The 27,872-nt window shown below is 44.5% G+C and overlaps 1 protein-coding gene across 2 annotated transcripts in view; it reads left to right on the forward strand.

The window, feature by feature from the left end:
- The window catches only part of SACS (sacsin molecular chaperone), a 669,847-nt gene that overhangs the window by 512,117 nt on the left and 129,858 nt on the right, over positions 1-27,872 (forward strand). For both annotated transcript variants that reach the window (XM_069640129.1, XM_069640130.1), the window contains one exon: positions 17,549-19,031. In XM_069640129.1, the coding sequence (XP_069496230.1) occupies positions 17,549-19,031 (1,483 nt within the window). The remainder of the gene's footprint in view (positions 1-17,548; positions 19,032-27,872) is intronic.

Consider the following 27,872-nt stretch of genomic DNA (forward strand, 5'->3'; position numbering starts at 1 on the left):
TGACTGAAATAATCAGAGAGGGGCACATTCATAGTGGGGTTCGGCTATTTTCCCATAAATTGGTTATATCACGGTACACAGATGATATGGTCCTGTTTATAACCGATCCGGGGAAGAATTTAAGCCAAATTATGACAGTAGTGCAAGAGTTCGGTGGTGTATTGGCCCTGTGGGGTATTGGGCCTTAAGATCAATACCAAACACATGACAAGCACTATATACTTAGGGATAGAACTTGCTCGGGCGCGAGAGGTTCTTTGCAAGGAGAACTATGGCAGGGTTATGGAAGAGGCAGGGAATGCACTGGACAGGTGGACGAGACTACCTCCCTCTTTATACGGCAGAATCTCTTTGGTTAAAATTGTGCTGCTATGGAGATTTGTATATGTTTTCTTGAAAGTATCTCTGCATTTCTTTGGGTGGGCAGACAACCTAGGGTGAGCTGGGATCGGCTGATTACGCACTGGATAGAGGAGGACTGGCGCTCCCTGACTTTGAATCCTATTACTTAGCTGCCCAGGCATGCTACCTTTCCTACCGGTCTGCTCTTGTCCCGGACAGACCCCATGTTCAGATCGAAAGGGCTCTGACTGCAACGTCGCTCCTGATGGCGGTCGTCTTAACCAAACCTGCTCATGCAGGTGCGGTACACAGTGTAGTACAGTGTATGTGTCCAGCCTAGCATAAGCTGAGCAGGATGCTATGAAATGTACCCTTGTACTTTCTACTTCTCCCCATTATACATATACCAGAGGTTCAACTCACTAACAAGCAAGTTTATATAAAATGTGTGCAGAACCTGAGATTGAGTAGGTTTCAAATCTGTTTCCTAGTGAACAGTTCATCACTTTAGAGGAGTTTAAGGTATTGGGGCGGTACCTCTCCGCTGGATATCCTTCTTTACTTTCGACTCAGACATACCAAGCAAGGAGTCACCTGATATATTTTCTCTTCTTCACTTTTCCATAATAACGGAGGGCGAGGGGAGGTTAGTATCTGCTCTTTATACCAATATCCTAGCCAGTAAAGCAGGGTGGTCGGTAATAGTTCATTTGAAATGGGAAGAAACTTTGGGTAACCCGATTACAGACGATATCTGGCAAAACTGCTGTAAACAGACAAGGCATATTGCCATCAATAGTCGATATAAGTTGATTACTTTTAGGAATTTACACCAAACCAATTATACACTGGTGACCTTACACAAATTCTTTCCAAGCAATTGTGACGGTTGTTCGAGATGCTCTTACGCTCTGGCCACCTCCTTGCACTTGGCATGGCAATGCCCATAGATCAAAGGATTCTGGGTTGAGGTATTTCAGATATTGGGGGATATTGTGGAGGAACAGATGGAGCCGATTCTGTGGATGGCATTGCTACCGTACACAAGGGACATACATGTACATGTGAGATGTCTTGCTGGGTTGTTGCTAGTTCTGGCCAAAAGACGTGTGTCTATGACATGGGGGAGTAAAGCCACACCTACGAGACAACAGTGGATGCTAGACATAAAGTACTGCTTTAAGATGGAGCCAGATTATAGACATACAACACTTATCAGCACGAGGCCCAGAGATATATGGGGGCCATATAAAGACTATCTCACTTCGAGACGTGGTGCTTCATCTTCACAATCTAGTGCTGAGTCCGATCATGGGTGAAGTGTGGAATATACTCTGTTATTGTAAGGATGTACTGTCGCTGCCCGCTCAGAGTGAAATGCTTTCTTGTTGGATGTTGTTTAAATCAATAAACAGAATTAAATACAAAAACAATATTGAAAAGGTCATATTTCAACAAGAGCTCTCTGCATCACAAAATGTTGTTGGTGTTATTCAGATTATAGTCAAGTCCTCTGTGTATGCCTACTGAATTAATACTTTTGGGAGCTATGTCAACAGGTTAATGGGAAACTCTGAGAAAAAGTGGGTGAGGAAAAATGGCAAGCTCATAACATTAATTTAACTCTTTGGATCACCATAGAGGAATGGTCTACCAAATAAATTTCAATCTCACTACACCTTCTGCCTGAAGTGAGAACAAAAAGAAACACCACTTTCGAGGATTCATTCTTAAACATGAGTTCTAAAGAAATTCCTGAAGGTTTGGACAGTACAACTATGATTTCTGAAAATGGTGCTAGAGCTCCAACCAGGAAAGATATCCTTTTGATCAATTACTGGCATCCGAAGAAAGATCTCTATATTTTATACACTTGTATGTCATAATGGCTTTCCTTAAATGCAGGAAGCAAGGTTTAAAGGACTCCTCGTGACATGATAATAGATTGTCATTGTTAGGAAGACATCAATAGCAGACCCCCTCTCACCTGTGGTCTTCTCTCTCTCTCTCTTCTGCTGGCTTGGCAGACCTTCTTTAGCGCAATCAAGGAGTGACTAGGTAAGGGCAACCCTGCCTAGATGCCTCTTTGTCCCCTTGAAAGAACAGGAAGGTCAAAGGGGGCTTCCAGAGGAGCGTCCTCTAGAAGAGGGGAAAAGCCAAGGACTCAAATAACCCTTTGATGGCTTATAAGGAGGTGGCAGACTCTGGTGTTTGTTCTTTTTGTTCTTCCAATAATAGTGCAGATGGTAAGTATGGTGGGCAGTGGAAGCCAGGCTGTGAGGAAGGTAGGAGACAGCCAATGATCTGGAAGCAGTAGCGAGGAAGGGTAAGCCACTGCAAAGGCGGCAGAGCCTTCCAAAGGGAGAGAGAAAAGTGGATCCTGAAAACAGCACAGGGAACAAAGAACAAGACAGGAAACCACTTACAGTTTTGAGCAGGAGGAATACAGTATTGAGCATCATGTGACCTGAATTAAAACGCAAAACAGCGTTGTTGAGAAAAGCCTTTGTAGCGTAGCTGTCAAGCATTGAGGAGGCCGTTTGCCATGTATGAAAAGACTAGATTGTGCAGTATGCTTCCAGCACGGCTTAACGGCAACGAAAGTGGTCAATGTGTCTGTCTCCAGCATTGTCACATGGACTACTGGAGCACATTGGTGACATTATGCCCCCTACCTGGCACACCTAGACCGGACTTTCATCGAATTGATTATGAAAATCCCTTCCAGTCGATAAAGTTCTGAAGACGACCTCAGAAATATCAGAACTCGCAGGAACTCTCTTTCGTCACCTCAAAGAATAGGTACAGGAGTAGGTGGATGAGGAGCTGGGAAACAATTTCCCACATAGGGTTTGAACAAGGACACATGGAAAACGGTGTGGATTCTATGCCAAGTTGGAGGTAGCTTGAGACAGTAGGCAACCAAATTGATGCATCGGCAGCGCAGGTAATGGGCCGGAACAAGACAGAGTGGTGCTCTGGCAAAACATGTGTTGCCAGAGCGCTGCCCTATCCCCCGACCCAGGGGCTATTGTAGGACACTCATAAATCTGTTCTGAAGCCGAGTTATCGCACAGACGAGCAACCCACAGACCACTTTCAGAAGACCCAGCAGCACTGTCGAGTCTTCTGCAGACTGCCAAGTCTTCTGAAAGTGGTTTGCTCATTGAAGCGCGGGTTGGGTCGTCCGTGCGATAACTTGACTTCAGAATAAATCTGTCCCCAGGCCCAGGGGCTAAAGCAGGACACTCCCAGCGAGATCAGTTCTGAAGATGAGTTATTGCATGCATGAACAACCCACGTTTTACCAAGCAGATGGCTTTCAGGAGACTTGGCGGGAGACTGAATACAGAAAAATCCAAACCATCACATACTTGTTGCAACTGTCCAAACTGTTATATATGTCCTGCAGTTTACAAACATGTTTTGTTTCAATTAGTATTGTGACCAATCAAAACTGCAGAGTTCAATTATTCTCTCAAAAGTGTTCCTTACTAAATCACTCTAAGTCATGTTTCACATTTTAAATTGTGGCCATTCTTATGTTCCCATAATGCTCTTTGCTTTAATGCAAATGGCCAGGATTGGGTTCTAAGAAGAGATAATGTGTTGCGTGACCTGGCCAGGGGCCACGCCCCACCGACCTACCTCCTCAACCCCACGGCCCTCCGCTCCAAGGAGTTGAGTACCCCCTCTGATTCGTATTTCCATTTCCAGCACTGGGGAAATCAAAAAGACCCACATATCTTGTTTGAATGGCACATCATGGGTGTCATTCCGAGTTTGGCGGCAAGGGTTTACGGGGAATGGGGAATGGTTTACTGAATGGGGACATACCGGGTCCTCCAGGGTCGGAATGACCCGGTAAATCCCCATTCAGCCAGACCGGACCCGGAATTGGAGGCAGCCATGGTGCTAATAGCACCATGGCTACCTCCAACCCCGGAATGAGGCCCCATGTTTTGAAAGATGGGTGGAAAGCCAAACATGACCTCCTACTTTCCATTCAGGTGTATCTCGATAATGTCTATCAGAATATCTCTTGGTCTTTTTGTGTGCCTTACAACGTCCCTGTGTCCTTTTTGAATAGTACCAAGGAGCTTGATATAAGTTATGAGAAATGTATGATTGGCCAACACACAATTCAAGTCTCTAAGACTGTCAAGACACTGGGGGGGGGTCATTACGAGTATGGCTACCCCCATACCGCGTACCGGGTCTGGGTTCCCTGAATGGGGAAATTCCGGGCCATTCCAACCTTGGAGGACCCAGAATTTCCCCCATAGGGCTCAATGGGAATGGGGAGGGAGCCAACAAAGGGCCCGATAATAACGGGCCCGTTGTTAGCTCCCTGGTCCTTTAGCGGCTCCCACTAAGGGCGCCTGGTAAAACCAGCCGCCCTTAGCGGGACCCGCTAAAGGACCTCGTAATGCAGCGGTAAAAGGTTAACGGCACCGGTACCCTTACCGGCGCCGTTAACCCCTTACCGCCAACCTCAGAATGAGGCCATGGGAGTCTTTTTTGACCCTCAACTGTCTTTAATCGGCAGACTAGTTATCTAAAATCTTCCTGCTGCTCCTTTATACAGCTTCTCTGGCAGATTCGGCCTTTTCTGTCCAAAGAAAATCTTGCCTTGATTGCAGCAGCTATTGTGAATTGCAAATTGGATTATTGCAACAGCCTTTTAATTGGCACTTTCCAGGAAAATATCAAGTCCTTACAGGTTATCCAGAATAGCGCTGTGCGGGCTGTGAATGGTCTCAAACGTAACATGCACATCTCTGAAGCTAGGCGTTGCCCGCATTGGCTTCCTATTCAACAAAGGATACAGCACAAGGGCTTATCCATTGTGTTCAGATGCCTTCACGGCGAAGCTCCATCTTATCTTGTTGCCATGCTTAAAAAGAGAGCAACTGGACGCTAATTGCTATCTAATTGTAACATCTGTTTGGTTAAACCCCTCTCCACATTGAAGAAAATTGGTGGTGCCTGTTTCAACATAAATAATAATTTAGCATTTATTTAGCTCTACGAACCCTCAGGTGTCTGAGCGCTGCTTATTATTACCCACGGTGTGTGGTGCTCATGTATCGACCTCGGAAGGATGAAAGGCTGAGTTTGGCCCTGCCGGGATTCTAACCTGCGTTAGCAAGCTCTGCACGGATGTCAAAGCGAGCGCTCAACTCACTGTGCCACTTGACCGGCTATAGGGCATATGGGCACATATGCGCACCCTCTCTATGGAACTCAAAGCCTAAACGTCTCGCTGAAAGAGGCTCAACAGCTATTTTCAAGAAGCATTTAAAAACCTTCCTATTCGAAGTAGGACGTGGGTAACTTTAAAAAATGGCTCCTTGGCGTCAACCTTCTATATTGCCATCTGCTATAACATCTATTGACATTCTCTTTTTGGCTCTTTAGGATGGTCTCGGTTCTTTTTCCTCTGACTTGTTTTACTGTGTTCTGGTTGTTTTTTTCTCTTGTGAGCACCCTGAGGCCTGCGGGTTAGTGGCGCAATATAAGAACTCGGATAGAAAGATAGATAGATAGATAGATAGATAGATAGATAGATAGATAGATAGATAGATAGATAGATAGATAGATAGATAATCCAAGGAAGGCATATTATTGGGAGGAGAGTTCGTGTAAGGAAAGACACGCTGATTAACACCTGACGACGCATAAAAAGGATAGAACTTAGTGGAGGAATGTACAGCATTAGTACATGCAAATTCAGCAGTGGGCAATAATCCTACCCAGTGCTCCAGATAAGATTTGGAAGTGGGAGTATTTTACTCCCCATTTTTTAAAGTTGGGCGTAAAATGATTTTTTAGGGAGTAAAAATCTAAGTCCAATTCCCAATGGGAGTATTTTATAAGTGAGTAAAAATGCTTTTAACTGGAAAAAGGAAATGTTTTGTAATATTTAGTTCTCCGCATTCAATCATTCATACACATTAAAAGATACGTGTTTACTTCTTCTGGACAGGCAGTGATAATAGTGCTTTCTTCCTGTGGTACAACGTGCACTACTTGTCCAAGCATATGCATTGAGCTGTGTGGGTGAGAGCAGGGGGTACAAGGTTCTACGTGTCCGTTTCCTATTTTTTGCTGCGAGTATTTGTACTCTCCATTTTTATTTCTTGGAAGTATTTGCCTATTTATAGAGAGCAAAAGTGGCAATACACCCCTTATCTGTAGGGCTAATCCTACCCAGTTATCCTGTGTGGCAGATGAAAAACATCAGAGTTATTGCTCCATCGTCTGATTCTGTCTTTTGGTCTGGCCATTTGTTTGCGGATGGAAGCCAGAAAGTAGTGCTTACTCAGTGCCCACATTATGACACAAAGTAGCCCAAAATCAAGAAACATATTGAGTTCCTCTATCAGAGATGATAGTTGAAGGCAGCCCATGTACTCGAAAAACATCTTTCAGGAATACCCTAGCCTTTTCCAGAGCAGACAGAAGTTTGGGTAGTGGAGAGAAATGCAGTGTTTTAGTGAAGGAATCAATTGTCACCCTGATAGTGGTGCATCCTTCCGAAGGAGGTAAGTCAACCACAAAATCATTGTAAATGGTATGCCACGGTCCAGGCAGTATAGCTGGTTGCAAAGGTTTCACCATGGGTAAAGCAGTGAGTACTTATTCTGTGCACAGAAAGAGCAGGAGGTAACATAGTCATTCACATCCTTCTGCATAGTGAGCTACCAAAAATGACATTGAACTAGATCATGAGTGGGTGCTACACCCCGATGACCGGCTCCATTGCTGTCATGACACCAGAGCAAGGCTTGTTATTGAATCGAGGAGGTAGGTATGACTAGTTAACGGCCTTTCATCAGTAATCCATCTCTAGTAATGAATGTGGTTCTTTTGCCGATTCTGTAAGTCGGAGCATGGGTTGGACAAGAAAGCTTCATAGAAGGAAGTCATCACGAATAAGAAAACTTTTCGGGATAACATCCAGTCAGGAAAACAATTGCGTTCTTCTGGCAGCAAGGAGCATCTGGAAAGGGTGTCAGCTATATGGTTGATGGTTCCTGCTATGTAGGTGACAAACAATGTGTACTGAGAAAAGATGTACGCCCATTGGGCTTGGTGACTTTTTCTGCAGTAAATTTCTTGTAACACAGAAAGGTTACAGTGGTCGGTTCGTATTTGCATAGGATGGGTGGTTCCTAATAGTAGATGTCTCTCTTCTGTGCAGGTGGTTTTTATGGCTAGAAGCTCTTTTTCCAGTAGAGCATAATTAGGTTCACTCTCCATCAGCGTAGGAGATAGCTAGGCGATAGGATGTTCTTTAACATCTTTACATTTTTTGTTTTAAGACTGCGCCTAAGGCATAATTAGAGGCGTCCACTTCTACTATGAAGGGGCATCCTATGTCTGGTTGTCGAAGAACAGGTGCTGAAAGGCATCTTCCGCTTGCTGATCCCCTACAAATTGTACCTCTTTTATGAGCAGGCAAGTGAGCGGAAGTACTTTATGTGAAAAATGATTGATAAACTTCCAATAAAACTTCAGTATGCACATGTTTCCATGCTCTTCCACAAGTGGGGTGAATCCCAGACTGACCTCTTTGCGACGACCGTCAACTCCAAGTGGCAGAAGCTCACCGGCTGGTATCTTCAGCCGAGGAACCAGTGGGATGCCTTTCCATTCCCGTGGGATGGACTCTCCCTGTTCGCATTAGCTCCAATTCAGCTCCTGCTATGTGTGATCAAAACACTCGAACAGTGCCATTGCAGGGTGATCCTCATTGCCCTGGTGTGGCCATGGCAGATCTGGTACCCAAACCTGCTCTGTCTGTCAGTGGCTCTCTCCATCCAGCTGCCTCCTCTTCCTGATATTCTCTCCAGAGAAAACGGAACGATACTGCACCGCAACCTAGTGTCCCTGAGCATCACGACCTGGCTCCTGCAGCCCTAGATTTCAGGCACTATTCCCTACTGCCGGAATGCAAGAAGATGCTGGCCAAAGCCAGAGCTTCCTCTACGATGTCTTGTTATGGCCTTACATGGAAATGCTTCACAGTGTGGTGCAAGACTCAGAAGATTATGCCTCTGCAAATCACAGCCCTGCAGCTCCTACTGTACCTGCTTTCGATGGCTATCGCTGGCCTAGCTCATGCTTCTATCAAGGTACATCTTGCTGCCATATCACAGTACACCCGGGCGCTTGGTAAACCTTCCCTGTTGTCACACAGGCTCATCAAGGAGTTCTTTAAAGGTCTCTTCAGGACTTTTCCTCCAGTGAAGGCTCCTGCTTGGGAGCTCAATGTGTTTTTAACTAAGTTCATGTGGCCTCCATTTGAACCAATGCATCAGGCCCCTTTGAAGTTTATCTTGTGGAAGACAGCTTTCCTAGTGCTCATCACCTCAACCAGGTGGGTCGGGGAGATTCAGGCCCTCTCCGGCAATCAACCGTACTTGTCCTTCCACTCTACAAGGGTGGTGCTGCGGACACACCCCACCTTTATGCCAAAGGTCCCCTCAGAGTTCCATCTCAATGAGCCTTTGGTTCTACCTCTCTTTTTTCCTAACCCTTCTACGTCTGATGAGAGGCTGTTGCATTCGGTGGACGTTGCTCGTGCCTTGAAGTTTTATGTAACACGCACAATGGATTTTCAGAAGACTTCTCAATTGTTTGTCAGCTTTGGACCTGTGAATCACGGGAAGGCCTTGCCTAAGGCTTCCATCTCAAGGTGGCTCTCTGGCTGTATAATGCAGTGTCATCACCTGGCCAACAGGCCTCTTCCAGGCTGGTCGAGAGCACATTCCACCAGAGCCATCGCAGCACCAGTGGCGGTCCTCTCTGGTGTTCCCCTGCTCGACATCTTCAAGGCTGCTACGTGGAGGTCCACCCACACCTTCACGAGATTCTACTGCATAGACAGGGAGTCACATGTCGCCAAACGGTGCTACACAACCTGTTTACTTCAGGTGAGTCTGTTCCAGAGGTGAGTGTATTGCTTCTGTTGAGCCTAGCCACCTCTAGTAGTTGTGTATATGTACTGCTGTGTAATCATACTCATGAGCATGTGAAACCATGCCAGAACCCATACAGGAGAAGAATCAAGTTACTTACCTGGGACTCCTGTTCTCCAGCATGGGTCTGGCATGGATTCACATGCAAACCCTCCCTCCTTCATCCTCCTCTTTGGCTCTTCTTGGTTTATATTGCCACTTTACGTGCTCTACCAAATCTGAAGATGGCCACCTGGGGTGGACCTTAGGGAGATGACTGTCATTGGATGTGGTAGTATGACCCAAAGGGCAGTGATTGGTTATAGAGGAGACAAGCAGTTTTCAGGTCAAAGCAAAACTGCTTTCTTTTTATCGAGGATTTCCAGCCAGATGACAGGAATATTCATGAGCATGTGAATCAATGCCAGACCCATGCTGGAGAAAAGAAGTTACAGGTAAGTAACTTGTTCCTTATCTTCTCTGGGTATGGAATGAGATTTAGCCCAGTTGTGTGCATAAATATGCTAACTGCCCCACAGTCAACCAGGGTCGGTATTTCAAGCTGTTGTTTGTGTTCTAAGGTTATATGTACAAGTAGATGCCTCCTGATTCTAAGCCCCTATCAGAGCTGGGAGAATACATTTCCCACCTTCTTTGTTGGTATGACAGGGCATTCACATATAAAATGACCTTTTGTCCCACAACACACACAAAGACCTAGTTTTCTCCTATGACGCTGTTTCCCACCTTCTTTGACGCTGTTCTTCTGACAATGGTCCTCAGGCAACGCCAATTTCCCCTCTGAAGTATTAATTGTAGCAGACGGCCCTGGTGTACAAAAAGGGACTGGACAGTTTTTCCTCCTTTCATGTTTTCTTTCTTGACAGCGATAATGTAATTGCAATACTGCATGTATGTCTTCTGACAGAGAAGCTTGGTTTCGTAACCTAGCAAATTCATCCTTGTTTAAGCCGCCAAGCAAAAGTAGTGAGTTTGGCAGTCTCCGACCAACCTGAATATGTGTCTATTTGCTTGAAATAGGTAACATAATCAAGGAGATCCTCTGTCGTATGTCAAATAGCGGTTCATGAGCCTAATAGGTAAAATCGGGTCGATCCAACATCTGCATGAGGGCTCTCACAAACCCTTGGTAATCATCCAAGAGCAGGCTCTTTGTGGTAACAAAAGGGGTTGCCTAAGCAAGGGCGCCACCCGTCATATGCAAAACCATAAATCCTACACTTGCACAGGGTGTAGCAAAAACAAGAGGCTTGAAAGTAAATTGAATGGTGCAGACGTCCAAGAACTCACGCAGTTACTTTGGGGTACCATCACATTTGCTGAAGGTGAGGCTTCCCATGGGAGGATCTGTGGGAACAGGTTCTCGGGCAGCAACCATTTGCCTTAAGGTAGCGTTTTCATTTGTAAACTTTGAACCTCTGTATTGAGGGCTGGTACAGCATTCACAAGTTCTTGCACTTGATCCATGGTGGTTTGTGGGAATGAATAATAAGCATTGCAATCTCTCACCTGTGGTGTTCTCTCTCTCTTCCGGTGGCTTGGCAGACCTTCTTTGGTGCTGTCAAGGAGTGAAACGGTAAGGGCGGTCCCGCCCAGATGCCAATATGTCCCAGTGAAAAAACAGGTAGGACAAGGGGGCTTCAAGATCAGTTTCTTCTATAAGAGGGAACAATTATAGGGTCTTCCTCATTCATACAGGAAGAATACCGTGTCTCTCCCGATGGGGTCACCATACCTTCCTGATAGCCATCTCCTCCCATGTGATCCTTCCTCATAATATCACCCGTAGAGTCAGGATCAGGTAGCAGCTGGTAGCAGCTGCCATCCCCTGGCTGGATGGGACCCGCTAGCTGGGGATCAGTGATGACTCCAAAGGATACATCACAGAACCCAGCGGGTACATTTAAGTGTACTTCGTGCTGGGCCTTGGCAGCAAAACTGTCAACCAGAGGCAGATCTCTATGGAGATGCCTTGTTTCTGAGCCTGGAAAGAAGGTTTGGCCTAAGTGGAAGGCAAAATGGTGGTGCAATGGATTTTCTCTACCAGCTCATTGAAAACATATTGCCCATGGGCCCTGGCTTGGGAGCATGCGTAAAGAAGGTGGCCATTTCCTGTTTTCGCCATTTTCTGCATGCATTGCACAATCCCTTTAGATGAATAGTTGATGACTTTCTGAGTGGAGTTCTCACTATCGCTCTGGAATAAATTACCTTCATCAATCAGTCTACCCCAGCCCTCCCCTGCTCTCCAGGAAGTAATGTAAGACCCTGCTTTTCAAATAACTAAAGAGCACATCCGTTGAAAATATCTCCTAAATGTTAGCACACAACTCTGGAAATGGAAACAACGTATTTGGAGTGTCTATCTACTGCTTATATGATATACCCCAGTTAAGGGAGAATACTATATTAATTGTATAAGCACCAATGCTTTTGCAAGAATAGGTTTAATAGACATCCATCCCCCCGGGGGAGCCCAGGAGACTCAAAGCGAAAGCCGCCGAAATCAGAAATACAACGCTGTTGTATTTCAAAATGCTGCAGCATTTAGAAATACAACAATGTTGTATTTCTGACTTTGGCGGCTTTTGCTTGGACTCAAAGTGAAAGCCGCTGCAGTCAGAAATACAACGTTTTATTTATAATTGCAGCGCCTTTGCTTTTTGCCTTTCATTTTACGTTTTCTGTGCTTCCCTGGGCTTGGGTAGCACCGTAAACGTAAAATGAAAGTGAAGGCAGCTCCCAAGCTCATGTACAGCTCTGCTCTGGCTGCACTAAGCAAAAGCTCCCAGTAGAGGGCTTTTTCTGCTTGTTTAGTGCCGCCAGGGCAGAGCTTAATATGAGCAGAGGAGGCTGCCTGAAATGGCAAAATAGATGCTCCCATGTAAACGCTTTGAGCCTCGTTTGCTCAAAAGTTTACATAGGAACTTTCATTTAAATTATGTTTAATGCATGCTTTTCATAATTGCCCATCTGTTGGGACAATAATATTTTTGAGCGCACTATTCCTTTAAGAAGAAAGGCATTGGAAAGTGCAAACAGTGATAGGTATATGTGCGTCCTGCAAGGAAACATTTGTTGCAGCCATATGGAGTGTTTATAGGAAAAATACCCTCAGAAAAACAGGCGTTAGCCCTTACAGCACTCCTGCTGTTCTGAGTTGTACCTGCTGTCTCTACACGCTTTCCACCACTGTGAAGGACGTCCTAATTCACTGTGCTCAATGAGCAAGGGAGTATGGGGAATTGGACAAAGCACGCAGCACAGGAGTAGAGTTTGGAGATTGTATTAGCATTGTCAGGATGCAGTTGGGATAAAAGTTGATGGGTTCTAGGCTTTATGTGAAAGGGATATTCTTCTCTCAGAACAATCTAAACTTATCTCAGGGTGGGTTCAATACAAGTGCATCAGGGCTCTCCTATCTAATACCTCTTGATCTCTGTTCTACCAAATAATCCCATGCATATAACACCCAGCATGCTTCTTTGCTCCAATTACATTCTCAAGGATAAAGGGCCCACTGCCTTCATTACCAAAACATAGCCCCGAGGATACAGCACCAAGCTTGCTTCTCTTCTGCAATATCAATCTCAGGGATATAGCACCCAGCTGGCTATTTAAAATTCATGTAGGTTTAGAGTGCTGAACTCAACCTTTTAGGGATATAGAGCTCAGCTCACATCTAAGGAATGAAGTGCCCATCTCACTTTTAAAAGATATAGGGCCTCGTTACGAGGTTGGCGGAATGGGTTTACCGGCACCGGTAATGGTGCTGGTAAACCCATTCCGCCCTATTACGAGGTTCCCTTCCGGGACCCGCACAGAACGTCTGATCAGACCAGATGTCCTTAGCGGGTCCCGCAAGGGGACCAAGGAGCTAATAACGGGCCCGTTACTAACGGTTACTAACGGGCCCGTTATTAGCTCCATCCCCATTCCCATTGAGCCCTATGGGGGCTCAAATGGGAATGGGGATTGGTTTTGTGACTGAGGAAATACCGGGTCCTCCAAGGTTGGAATGACCCGGTAATTCCTCATTCACAGAACCCGGACTCGATTTTTGAGGCAGCTATGGCGCTAATAGAACCATGGCTACCTCCAAACTCGTAATGAGGCCCATAGTGTACTTCTCACTTTTAAAGGATGTAGTACCCTCTTTTCTGGGGTCATAGGGCTTTAGCAGCCTGCTTACTCTACCACAGTCTCAGGGATATAATGCCAAGCTCACTATTTATAATCCATCCAGGGTTGTAGTGCTTGGCTCACCTCTTCCTGCTTCCAGTTATATGGTGCCCAGTTAATCTTTCAGGTTTATAGTGCTCAGCTCACATCTAAAGCAAACAGTGCCAAGCTCACTTTTTATGGATTTAGTTTCCAGCTCTCTCAGGAAAGGAATGTAGTGCCCAGTTCACTCTTCTAAGGTCCTTGCTCTGCTACAGTCTCATAGATATAACACCTGTCACGATGTCACAGTCACAGATATACTCACCCCCTGTCAAGCCTCTCATCTCTTCAAAGCCACCTTGCTGCCTCCCGCCCTCATCTCCTTCTGGCCTTTCAGTTCTCTCAAGCTGTTCTGCTCTCCAAATGACTCTGCAACTTCTTCTGTAGTTTTGACTCCTTCTTACCTTACCCCCGAATCACTGCCACAGCCGGGGCCCCTTCTGGAGCCGCAGTGTAGGGGAGGCCCACGGCAATGCCTCCCTTTATGAGGACAAGCACTATGTAGGGCTCTTTCTGCCCACCACTAACAAGTACCCACGTCTATTTCTCCTGTGCATGCAGGCAATCCATGTACAACCTATTAAAGAAATAGATTTAGGGAAATATTATGTCCTCCTCTGCTCAAACAGGACAACCTAAATCTCAGACCAGAGATCTAAGGCTGTGCAAATGAGTATCTATGATTTGCAGGCATTTTAGTGTTGTGACAAATGAAACTAGTACCAAGTCCAGAAGGGTTCAATGCTTAAATGAGTATCACAGTCACATCTGTCAAATATATTTAAAAAACGGTGGTCATTCGTATGTTCCCAAAATGTTTATTGATTTTATGCAAATCAGCCAGGAACCCACATTCGTACCATTTGCCCCTCCCATTTCTCTTAAGTGATTTTTTACAAAATGAGGGTGCTTTACTCACTGATTGAATTGTTTACACATCGAGTGAGATGTTTTATTAGCAGACAGCAATTTACTTACAAGATGAGCCAGAGAGTTGTATTTACAATTGACAAACTGGATGTAAACAAGACCCCCTGAGACTATGATAAGTCACCCAAAATCTCATGATTTATTGTTTGGATTACGCAATGTGATGTGCCCTTCTAGGTCATGCCCATTACACTTTAAACCAGGTCCCCTTGTTGTCGCCTTCCTTGATTAGCGGACTTGTGTGGTGTTCATTTGGCGTCAGCAGGGGTCAGGCACGGATAGGGACAGTGTGGAAGATACACACAGCTCCCAGGAATAGACTGTGTGTGGATACAGTCACTTCCCGGGGGCAATAATTCCTGGAAATGCTTCAGGCAGCAAAAGACTACTGTACCCATATTCAAAACACTGACTACACCCCAACTGGGAAATTACACGGAGAAATTTGCAGAGGAGCCGAAGCTGCTCCCTGGCGTGGTGCACCTCTCCTTTCAAGCACGTGAGAAGGCACACGGACACCAGGCCTGCTGCTCTCGAAGACCCTGAATCATCCCACCTGAGAGCCGGGAGCCAGGAAAGACTCACGCCAAACAACTTGCAAGCGGGTTCAGCGGCATGAAAAAAATGCTTTTAAGAATAATGCCATAAATGTCCCCCATGCTCATGTCTTAAAAAGTTATTTTGTATGAATGTGCTGAGTAAAACGGACAGGCCCTTGGTACTGGTGCTTTTGTTTTTAATCCTTTTAGACAGTGCTCAAGATAAGATTTTGAAGTGGGAGTATTTTACTCTCTGTTTTTTAAAGTTGGGAGTAAAATTATTTTTTAGGGGGTAAAAAAGTAAGCCCCATTCCCAATGGGAGTATTTCATAAGCAAGTAAAAGTGTTTTAACTGTAAGTCAGAAAGGTTTTTGCACTAAATATGTATTTGCACCTGGTTTTTCATGCACATTAATAGATAAATGTTTACCTTTTCAAATTGGGCTGCAATAATAGTAGTTTCTTTCTCTTGCATTATGTGAGCTACTGGTTCAAAGATATACATGGAGCTGGCTATGGCGGTGAAAGCAAGGGCACATGCTCCTATGAGAGTGTTTCTTGTTTTTTGGGGGTGTATTTTTACTCTCTATTTTTATTTTTTTGGAGTATTTGCCCATTTTTAGGAAGTAAAACTGACTGATACACCAGTTATCTGTAGGGCTGTTTTTAGATGGTTGCCAGAGCTACACAGGGGCATATCTTGTGTATTTCATAAACTTACTGGCAATATACAGCTATGTACATGTGCTCTATATATGTGTACACGTCTGACCGCCGTTTTTTGTGTCAGATATTTAGCACTTTGTCGTGTGATATGTATTTATTGATCTTGTTGTCATCTCGTTACAGTGTACAGTCACAAGCAAGGAAGGGCAAGGCTTTACTGAGCAGACAGTGAAAGAGTGGCATGACAAGGCATGCATGTTCTTTTCCTAGTAACTCCCCTTACCTATCCTACTTTATTGCCTGAACCTCTTTCCGGTTAGCCTACTTTCCTGTGCCTTTCCACAACCTCTTCCTAACCCTCTTTCCCCCACTGGTTGCCTCGAGTTGACCTGTGTTTATAGAGAGTCATCTCATGCCAACCAATGTGAGAGGGTTGTGTACATGCATCTCACTTGGTCACGTTGAGGGCGTGGAAAGCATCCATGACAAATGGTGATACAAAGGCATGCCACCGTCAATGTAGGGTTCTCTCTTTATTACAAATCTGGTCCATGTGCAGTTACAAAGAGCATAACAGTGGTCACCACTTACCTGAGCAGTTTTGGGCTCCTCATCTTCCTTTGCACTAATTGCCTGGTGACTCTGCCCTGGTTTACACAATGGTAAGCAAGTTGTCTGACCTCGGCTTTTCAGTAGCCTAACCAAATAAGCAATTGCTCCTGTCCAGAAACCAGAGTTGATCTGAGACATACAGCTGAGGAAAGCCTTGCCTTCCAGTACCAGCTCTAGAATATTCAAGGAACAGTCTTGTGTGTTTGTGGTGGGCTCGACACTGGAGCTTGGTGCTTCCAGAAGGCATCAACACCTCAGCTGGCAAAGAAGAACATTCCTGGAGGCATCTGCCATGCTGCCTCTTGGTCACCTCTGCATACATTTGCCATGCATTGTTGTCTCAATTCATTAGCAGGTGAGGACTCCTATTTTGGATGCTTAGTCTTACAGCAGGTTTTCATCTCCAGTATCAGTCCTTCTTAGTGTATTGCCCATCATCATGTATTATGTTATTGCCTTTGGAGTCTTTCAAAAGCGGAGTAATCTTCGAGAGGAAGGTATCCGTTGGGTGAAAGAATTACTTACTTTTGGTAATTTTCTTTCTGAAGGATATGATTTTCCTCCCATAGATTCCGTATCGACCTCCCACCTATCCCTCATCTGACTGAAATGCAAGGAATCCTCACAAATTGTGTTGCAGTTTTTTTGTTGCAGTTTTACAATTCCTTTAGCCTGCATGGTGTGGGGAAAATTGGTTGAAGTGCATGAGGGCATGAGCGGATCCATGTCATGCATGGTATGTGTGATTCCATACCAGGAACCACACATGGCCCCATGCATGAGCTTCATCCAATTTCCATGCAAGTGAAAGGAATGATAAAACTGCAACAAAATGAGCACAGCACAGTTTATGAGGATTCTTCATATTTAAATCAGATATGTATGTATATGTCACGTTCTTCACATCTTCCAGCAGAGGTGCTCATGACGCTATGTCTGTTAACCAATGGATGGTTCCCAACTATGCATCTTAGTTTCCGGTAAAGATTTGCAGATTCAACTTGGGCCTATAACCTTTTATAAACAAGGGGCATTTGAGGTAGGAATATTGCAGCCACCAGAAATAACTTTACCAACGGAAAGTATTCTGTTCATCTCAAACCTATATCAATGAAGTATTGGTGATTGTAAAGCATTCATAGTTTCTATAGATCGGAACGACATTTCAACATAAATGATGTATCTGAAATGAATTCATTTGTTGAGACCAGACCATTGAATCCTCATTTCCATTTTTATTTTTTGCAGATGCCCCAAGTATCTTCAGTGGTGACCAAATTGGAATGTTGGATCCCCATCAGACACTTTTTGGCCGGCATGAATCAGGCCAGTGTTGGAATCTGAAAGACGACATTAAAGAGATCAGTGAACTTGCAGACCAATTTGCACCATTTATGGGCATTTTTGGAAGTACAAAAGAAACATTTGTAGATGGACATTTTCCCGGGACATTTTTCCGATTTCCTCTCCGCCTCGAACCCTCCTTACTAAGCAGCAATATCTACAACAGACAAAAGGTGCTGGAACTTTTTGAGTCCTTCAGAACAGATGCAGACACTGTGCTGCTGTTTCTTAAAAGTGTTCAGAATGTGTCATTGCATGTGAGAGAAACAGATGGAACCGAGCGACTTCTTTTCCGGGTGACGGCGAATGAAAATAAATCACTGAAACATGAAAGGCCCAACTCAATCAAGATTTTAGGAAGTGCTATTGATGACTATTGTAATGGGGTTCCTAGCAACAGCATAACATGTGTGACATATCACATTAACATACTTGTAGAAGATGAGAGCATCAAAGAGGCTCAACACACCTCCTGGTTGGTATGCAATAGTGTTGGTGGACGAGGGATGTGCAATGAACTTGACTGTTTGGCCGACAACTTGAAATTTATTCCTACAATCGGTATAGCCATGCCGTTATCATGTGATGGGCAGGACAAGGGAGCTTTTGCAGAATTTTCTGGCAGAGCGTTTTGTTTTCTTCCTTTACCCCCTGGTGACGAAAGCAAGACAGGTCTCCCTGTTCATATCAGTGGGTTCTTTGGTCTAACTGACAACCGTAGGAGCATCAAGTGGCGTGAACTGGATCAGTGGCGAGACCCCGCAGCTCTGTGGAATGAGCTTCTTGTGAAGAGCGTGGTCCCCAAGGCATATGCCACTCTCATCTTGGAAGCGATCAAACGAATGGAGACTGAGGAAAATCCTGATTTCCCGCTGTCTTCGGGTAAAATCTATGACATATGGCCAGACATGAAAAGAACAAGGATACACTGGAAGCCTGTTTTGGAACCCTTGTTAAGTGACCTTCTGCAGAATGCTGTTGTTTACTCCATAGGCAATTGCTGGTTAAATGTAGAGGACCTATGTTTCTCAGAAATTGATGAAAACATAGAGTATACACAAACAGTGCAAAACTACCTGCAATCCTCAGGGACACACGTTGCTAGAGTACCAGCCAATATTTCAGATGCAGTGCAGTTTTCAGTCCCTAATACTAAGCCATTGAAGAGAGTGACCCCTTCCTTGGTGCGGCAGGTATTGAGAAAATCTGGACACAGAGGCTCTGCCAAAGAGAAGCTTCACCTTTTGGAGTTTGTACTCAGTGATGGGAACTACAATGAGCTTATTGGCCTTGAGCTTCTTCCGTTGCAGAATGGAAACTTTACTATGTTCTCCTCATCTGTATCAGATAAAGATATTGTTTACATTACCTCAGAGGATTTCCCAAGGTAAAGAGTCTCCTTTTTCTTTTACATCTCCATAACATGGGTTCTGCTTAATGGGGCTAGTTTTTACACTGCATTACAAAGTGCATGCAATTTATTTTATGACCATAGACATTTTCAGTGTATAGTGCAAAAGTAATTATTGGTGTGTCTTTTCCAAATTTAGTGTGCCATAATGCAATCTGCATGTAGGTGAAGCACATAAAAAGTACTGCTTTTTTAATCCTTCCTTTCCTATTTAATTTGTTTTATTTTATGTATTCAGGTTTAACTAACATAATTGCCACCTTGCATGTGGACACAATTCTGTAGACCATTTGATTGGCTTTGTTGATGTCTTAGTTGTGTGTCTCTGATCAAGAAATAATTAAAACCTCTCTTTTAAGTATATCACACACTGTGGTTGCAAATATTTCACGCACACAGCAAGAGACAATTTATGTCCACAGAAGGTCAACATCCCTCTATAACAGCGTTAGTCAAAATTAACAAAAGCTTGACTGGGCTCCGTTTTAACCATTTCTGGTTAATCAATATTGCCACATATATCATCCCCCTTTTATTGTGTCTTCATCTTGTGCTGATGTGGTATATAGAGTACAAGATATTTGTATGTCATTACTCTCCTAATGGAACGTTAGAACTATCATTCAAATGGGTTATTTTAGAATGTCTCAAGTACATGTTTAAGATTAGGTGTTGCATTATGTGTGACTGGTAAATTGCCAGGCCACCGCCTCCACAACACCATCAAGTAGAAGTAGTTTGAGGCCCAAGTGACACAAACACAAAGAAAGGCAGAGCATTCTGTGGCTGTAGTCACTTAAATGCCCACATGTCCTGGAGACTGAAGGGTTGCCCACATTACTGATTTGGCAGCCATGTTAGAGCTGCCACTAAAGAGGACCCTGCCCACTATTTCTCTTTAAAAACATTTAAGGGCTGCCAGATTCTCCCCATATCAGTGGCCGGCCACCTACTGTACCTAAAACCGATATGAGGTTGCTGTGGATTTTAATTCACAGTGTGTAATCCTACAGAAATCGCCATTTACCTCCAAATTAATGTATTTGATACAAATCTATTTTTAAAACTTCAATTACAACAACATCACAATAACAGCCTCCATGCTATGTCAATCCATCAACATATTGCTGTACTAAGATATCAAACTGCCATGGTGCCATATAAACATAAAGGGCATAACAATACACATTACACATTTGCCTAAATATCCGCACAAATGAATTTAGATCAATAAAACAAATACAATTGTATTTCAACAATTGTATTTCAACATTCTGCAACATGTATTTTGTAATTGTTCAAAGCTCCTTCCTCCTAATTTACAAATTAAATACTCCAGCTCTCTCTGTATTTAGCAGATAGGCCTCTTCTATTATTTGTATTTGTATTTTATTGATCCAAAGTGCTTTACATGAGAACAAGAAAAATACAACAAGCATAAGATGGCAATTGAATCACAACTCGAAAACAGTATAAAGAACAATTTACAATATTGCAGAGGTGAGGAGGGAGTAGGGAGGGGCAGAGGTGTGTGAGGGAATGGTAGGTGTTAGTGGAGGTAAGAACGGGAGTAAGAGGGATTACAAGAGTGTGTGAGGAAGAGGAGAGGAAAGAGTGGGACTAGATGAGAGTAGGGGGTGAGGAGGAAGGAGGTAGAGAGAATGGAGAGGGTAAGGAGAGCTAGGTAGGAGGTGAGGAATGAGGGGGAGGGAGAAGAACGAGAGGAAACGAAGGATGCTATGGAGGTGAGTGAAAAAGATAAGATTTGAGAGAAGAGCGAAAGGAAGGGTAGGAGGGGGATGAGCGGATGTGAAGGGGGAGGCGGTTCCAGTGGAAGGGAGCAAGGAGTTGGAAAGATCGGAAGCGGGAGGGGGCACAGGGAGGTGGAGGAGGAGAGAGTAGGAAAAGATTAGCAGAGCGGAAAGAACGAGAAGGGGTATAGAAGGTGAGAAGGGAGGAGAGGTGGGGGGGCAAGACCATAGAGGGATTTGAAAACAAGACAGAGGAACTTGAATTTGAGCTGGGAGTGAAAAGAGAGCAACCTAGAGAGGTGAGAGAAGAGGAGATGGAATCAAGAGGTGAGAGAAGGCAGATGGAACGGATGGCAGAGTGGTAGATGGATTTGAGTGGGGAGAGATGAGAGTAGGGGAGTCCAAAGAGAAGGGAGGAACAGTAGAAGAGTCTGGAGAAGATGAGGGAGGTAATTAAAAGTTTAGTAGCGTGAAAGGTAAGGAGGGGTCGAATTTTACGTATGTTGTAGAGGTGAAAGTGACAAGACTTGGCAGTAAGAGAAATGTGCTGAGATAGAGAGAGGTGATGGTCAATATGAAGACCAAGGTTACGGGCATGGGGAGAGAAGGAGAGCTGGGAGGGGGGAAAGAGAATGGAAGCGGGAGGGTGGAGGAAGAGTGTTGGCAGGGAAGAAGAGGAGTTCAGGTTTTTCAGTATTAAGAGTGAGGAAGTGAGAGGACATCCAGGATTTGATAGCAGAAAGGCAAGAAGATAGTTTATCATGAATGTCGGGAGAGAAAGAAGAGAAGGAGAGGAACAGCTGGGTATCATTTGCATAGAAATGATGCGAGATGCCAAAGGAGGAGATGATAGGAGCTAAGAAGGAAGTGTAGAGAGAGAAAAGAAAGGGGCCAAGGACAGAACCTTGGGGAACTCCGTGGTTATAAGAATATATGACGGGGAGGAGGAGCCACCCCAGGAAACAGAAAAAGAGCGATTAGAGAGATAAGAAGAGAGCCAGTTAAGAACAGTGTCCTTGAAGCCAAATGAGAGGGAATTGAGGAGAAGAGGATGGTCAACAGTATCAAAAGCGGTGGAAAGGTCAAGTAGAATAAGAATGGAGGAGTGTTTTGAGTAGCGTGCAGAGAGGAGAGAGTTAAGAACAGAGGTGAGAGCAGTTTCAGTGGTGTGCAGTGGGCGGAAGCCGGATTGGGTAGCGGGAAGGAGGGAGTGGTTAGAGATGAAGGAAGAGAGTTGAGAATAGACAATGCCTAAAAGAAGTTTGGAGAGGAAAGGTAGGAGAGAGATGGGGCGATAGTTGGAAGCAATATGGGGATTAGCAGAAGGTTTTTTGAGAATAGGGTTGATAGTCGCATGCTTAAAAGGAGTAGGAAAAGTGGAAGTTGAGAGGCAGATGTTGAAGAAGGAGGTAAGGTAGGGTATAAGGAGGGGGTAGATTTTCAGGTGGAGGGGGTGTAGGAATGGGGTCAGCAGGAGAAGTAGTAGGATGAGTGATGTTTAGGCGGAGGGTAACATCACAATGAGTGACGGGAGAGAAGGAGGACATAGAAAAGTAGGGGGAGGAGAAGGAGGAGGAGAGTAGGAGGGGAGGAGAGAATAGTTTGACGAAGGTTGAGGACTTTGTTAGAAAAGAAGGAGGCAAGATCAGTAGCAGAGAGAGAAGAGGCGATGGAGGGATCAGGAGTAGATGGAGAGAGAAGATGGGCTAAAGTTTGAAAAATGCGGTGAGGGTGGGAGGATTGAGACTGGAGAAGGTCAGAGAAGTAGGTGCGTTTAGAGGAGTTGAGGCACGAGTCGTAGAGGGTATGATAGGAGAAGTATGCAGATTGGTTAGAGGGGGTTGGGTGTTTGAGCCATTGACGCTCAAGGCGCCTGAGGAGGCGGCGCATGGAGGAGAGATGAGAAGAAAGCCAAGGTTGAGCAGGACGGTGAGAGGGGCAAAATGAGTAGAGGGGTTAGAGAAGATCAGGAGAAGAAGAGAGAAATTAAGTTAGGATGGAGGAGGCATCAGAGGCGGAGAGAGAGGAGAAGTGGGAAATGGGGGGTAGGGAAGAGGAGAGAGATGTAAGAAATAGAGCGGGGTTAAAGCCACGTAGGTCGCACCGGAAGAACGAGGTAGAGGAAGGAGGGGGAGGAGGAGAAGGGGAGGGAGGGGAGAGGGAAAAAGAAAGTAGGGAGTGATCAGACAAGTAGGTGGGAAGGGAGGATACGGGGGAGACAATGAGAGAGGAAGTAAAGATGAGGTCAATGGTAGAGCCTTATTGGTGAGTAGGAGGGGAGAGGAGAAGAGGGGAGAGAGGAAGTAGGAGTCAAGAATGGAGAAGAGAGGAGAGGAGGGAGGGTTCGAAGAGAGTTGGAGATTAAAGTCACCAAGTACAAGTAGAGGAGTGGGGCTGGGGGAAATGAGGCCGAGGAGATGGTCAATGTCCTCATAAAAGGAGCAGAGTGGACCAGGGGGGCGGAAGATGATAAGGAATGAGATAGCATGAGGAGAGTTAAAGATTCTTAACATGAATTCAAAGGAAGGGAAGGTAGGTAGAGAAGTAGGGGATGGAGAGAAGGTGAAGTGTGGCCGAAAGAGAAGGCAGACCACCTCCGCGGCCAGAAGAACAGGGAACATGTTCCAATGCTACATGTACATGTACATGTAGCCCTACATGTAAATGTAGGGCTACAATTAGCCCTACATGTACATGTTTCTGTCAAATTCTCATCCCTAGCACACCAACATTCTTAAGGGGCCTTTTTTTCTTCTTGGCTTCTAGCTCAGGGGGTCAATTCTGAATGTGTATTCCTTTTTCTTACATAATTTCTCTTCTCCTTTTATCTGCAAGGATACATATTACTGTCTCATACTATGGTAGGGGAATGCATTTCATAAGATTCCCTAACTGTTACTTAATACATAAAATAGGGTGACTTACCCTAATTTATGATGACCCTCTATGTCAAGCACTCGGTGCAATACATCATATGGCTTGGTATGCGTACAAACATACACTGCTATATCCTATAAGAATGTCATTATGAAAGATTTAAAGATTCTAAACACAGGGACATCTATAAAGCGTAATTGCAGGGCTCCACAGGACTGTAGTGAATGTTGTAGTGTGTATAACTAAATATGGGCAGTGATTGCAAATGGCTGTAGATACGCTCCTGTTCTCATTCTGAATGTCATTCTTTCACCAGGCTGATGGATGATAAGGGTTAGTGAATGCAACTATTTTGAAGCTGCTATTGTCATCATGTTTTCCCAAGAGTTCCTCTAACCTTTCCATTGATACTGCTTACCCTCTATCTTCTTTCTAAAATTCCTCAAACAAACCACAACGTCTACATGACACTCTTTCTCCTTCCACTGCCTTGTGAATGCTTTGTATATTGAACGTATGTACCCCAGGTGGGAGGGGGTGTTGTGTACATGTGTCACCCCTGGGTTCATCGGTGCACTTTGGCCAACCTCTGACATTCATTGTAACTCATGCTTGTTAGCTGGGTACTGCCCTGGAAAAAGGAGGACACCAGCTAACAGAGACAGCCCTCAATCCCTATAGTCCACAGTTGACACAGCTGCACTCTGTGAAAAAGCAGGCATGCCATTTGTGAATTTGGGATATGCTTCAAAATGCCCAGAAAGCGCCCCCTTATTTATGCAAATGCCCAAAGGGATTTCTCTAATTACCATCGCAATGTATAGTGGTTGCCATTACTGAACACACCTGTGCGTGCATCAACATAAGTCGGTGTTCAAAGTGCATTTTCTGCCTGTGGAGGGTTATGGCAGAGGACTCCTGCATTCACCTATGGAATCACAATGACCCCAGGGGTTAGAGACAGATTGTTCATTTTCACCTGGTTCCCCCTGCTTCTGTTGCTTTTCTCTGAGTCCCCCTCTCTGGTCACCCACACGTGATCACTAATGGGTTGATTTCAAGCTACTTCAAGTCAGATATTTCATTTATTGCATCCAGAACCTAACAAAGTGGCATTGTTTCCACATGCTTTGTGCAGCCTTTAGCAGCTTTGTTGAAAAGTTTTAAACACCAAAAGGACAGCCTTCTGCTGAACTGTATTTTTTAGGCAGAGCAATATTTTAATTGGTCATTATAGTTCACCCTTCTTATTATAGTAAAAACCAAACTATGTAGCTATGTGGTTTGAAAGAGAGGCATTGACGGTTGCAGTTGGGTTCCCACAGGATCCAAGATGTGTATGGTCTAGAGTATCCCAGAAGAAAGTTACACAATGGCTATACATGTAATAAGGAAGCCTTAATAATAAGAACATCAAAACATGTACTAACCCCACTTGTGTTTATGAATTGTATTTGATACGTTTTTCATAATTTGCATACTGTTCAATTTTTTAGATACCTTTACTGGTTCTTTTTAGATTGTGCCTTTTATAAGCTTTGTAATAAATTGAAAATATTTTTACATATATGTTTCTGACCCTCGAAGGTTCTCCCCCACAAAAAATAGGGTCTTCTTTTATACTTTAATAACAAGAACTACAAGAGGATTTAAATTACTGGGAAATGTGCATTTATGAAGACAACTCTGTGGTTATGATCTTATGTATTATTTGCACCGGTTTCTGTAATATTTCTAAAGCACTTCTTCACATGTTAGGACTAGCAAGGGCCTGCAACCTTTGGTTTGCCATATGTTTTGGACTAAAATTCCCATCAAGCGTAGACTGCATAGTCTCTGGTAAAGGATCATGAGTCTGAGTTCAAAGCATCTTGAGAGCTGCAGGCTGTAGACTTCTATGTAGTAGAAATATGTAAGAGAGATGTGTTTTACTTGTGTTGTTCTGAATGCCAGTGAGTTGTCCTTCATGTGGATGCTAATCACCAGGTACGTCTATGGTCTGCCTATCGGCCTGTCTAGGAAATGACGTGTCAAACGCCCAGCTTCCTTAGCTGTGTTTATGCATGTCTGTCCTTGGAGGGCTAACATTTTTGTGATTGTGGAAATTATGAAAATGTGTTTTAAGTTTACTATGGTGACTACCTATAGGCCACATTCTGTGTCAGCTTTCGCAATTTAAATTGTGTGCGTTCACTTGGACTCGTTACAAGTTTAGGTGATTTTCCTTTTTTTCGATTTACAAATGTGGTAACCAGCATACTTGCATGATGTGAGATATGCAGATCGCTGCAGTATTAACCAACAATACAACATGCAGAGTTTCTGAACTACTGCAAACCGTATTTTAGAAAATATGTGTTGTATTTGTCATTGTAAAAAACTGCATCCCTGTTTGGGGTATGGACATGTATATGTTACAGTAGCTGATCATAGTGCTATTATACCATTTCATGTATATTTACAGAACCTTTGGTGCATTTTTCAGCAAAGGGGGTGATCTTTGAATCCCAAAACTTCACTCTTTGAGTGTTCCCCTGCCATTTATGTCCCCTAAAATGAAGAGGTGTGGTGGTTCATCCCTTCACTTAAGGGATAACAGGTTTTAACCATGTTGGGAATGTTTAAAATCTGTACCTCTACTTTATAGGCGGAGACAAATATTGTCAGAAATCCTATACGGATTCCCAACTCATAATCATGCAGTATTTACTGCTTGTGGTATTTTGTCAATTAGCAGATCAGATACATTCCTCATGACCATTCAACATGAAGCCTTAGAGTAGGTGACCATCCTCGAGCTCCACAACACACTGTGCCTCTGTCAGGGGGATACTCTTATATTCCTGGAGTAATCCATTGTGGCAGCATCCCTGTGGGACAACAGATGAAACAATAGGGGTTCCAGCTGATTGACGTCTAGCCCAGTGAACCAGAAACACTGACTCTGCCACCCACTGGTGAGTCGAGGTGTTGTCCTTCCTCAACAGTTCCGAGAGTGTGGTCCGTAGTTTGTAGGTTGTTAAGTGACTTCAGTAAAGCACTCCAACTAAGTCAATGCCTGGTCTGGATGCCCAAGGGAAGCCCTTATTTATATATTTTTATGACAAGTTATAATCTGGATGATCAACCCTTATATAACGCCCCTCTCTTTGAATCCCCCTGACCTCACTGAGACAAGAAGTAGGTTTGTTTTGCAAATTAAAAGATTTATTGAAAAATTAAACAATATATATATATCACACTTTTATGAATAAATTAATTTCTGATGTTTGTTAATCTGCTTAGAATCACATGCTGTGCATAGGTCCGACATCCAGTGGTCACTGCGGAGTATTGCATTTTGTTTTTCGTAGTCGAAAAGGGGACGTCGACAGGGCGTGTCTGTAACACTATCCCTATAGTGACGTGCGTTGTACCCACAATCCCTCACGCGTCGAGGTCCCTCAGATTGTTTTTTTCCGCCCAGCTACTGGTCGCCTTTATGCGGAGCTCCTCGAGAGACACTGCCAAATAGTTTCTTCGACCTTTGGTCGTTTGTTATTAATATCAATAACGTAGATCCCTCCCTCGACGCAGAGCCGTTTCTCCGCCGAGCAAGATCTTCGACGGAAGGACGAGCGGAGGGGATCCTTCGGCGCTGCCGAACACGTGGCCTGGCCTCGCCGGCCATACACAGTAGGCAGAGTGGGGTTTTGTGGTCTTTCTTTCTTCTCTTTAAGAATGCCTTTCTCTTTCCCCTCCCTCTCTTTCGAGGTCATAGTCACACTTATTACCCTCAGCTATGGAGAGGACGCCATTTAGGTTTTGCCCGATTTGCAAGGGTAAATATACCTGGAAGGATAAGCACAAACGGTGCAACCGTTGCTTACCCCTCGATCACCAGGAGGACGGCTGTGCGGCCTGTAAATTACTAAAGCCCAAAACTCTAAAAGACCGCAGGGTCAAAAGGTGGGCGGCCTACGCCATGTCTAGGCCTGACACCTCGCCCGCTGCCGCTGCCACCGATTGTGACGAGGACAGTGACTACACGGCCCCCGTAACGGAGGCTGTAGACCTCTCAAAGGAGCGTTCACGCTCCTCGTCGTCCGTCCCCGGCCCGACAAGCCCGGCTCACGCCAAGTTTATGGGGATGAACACCCCGGCGACAAGGACGCACACGGAAAAACACCAAAGCACATACCCCCGGCAC

The sequence above is a fragment of the Ambystoma mexicanum genome, chromosome 7q, assembly GCF_040938575.1.
Source record: "Ambystoma mexicanum isolate Mex_15411 chromosome 7q, UKY_AmexF1_1, whole genome shotgun sequence".
Taxonomy (NCBI): Eukaryota; Metazoa; Chordata; class Amphibia; order Caudata; family Ambystomatidae; genus Ambystoma; species Ambystoma mexicanum.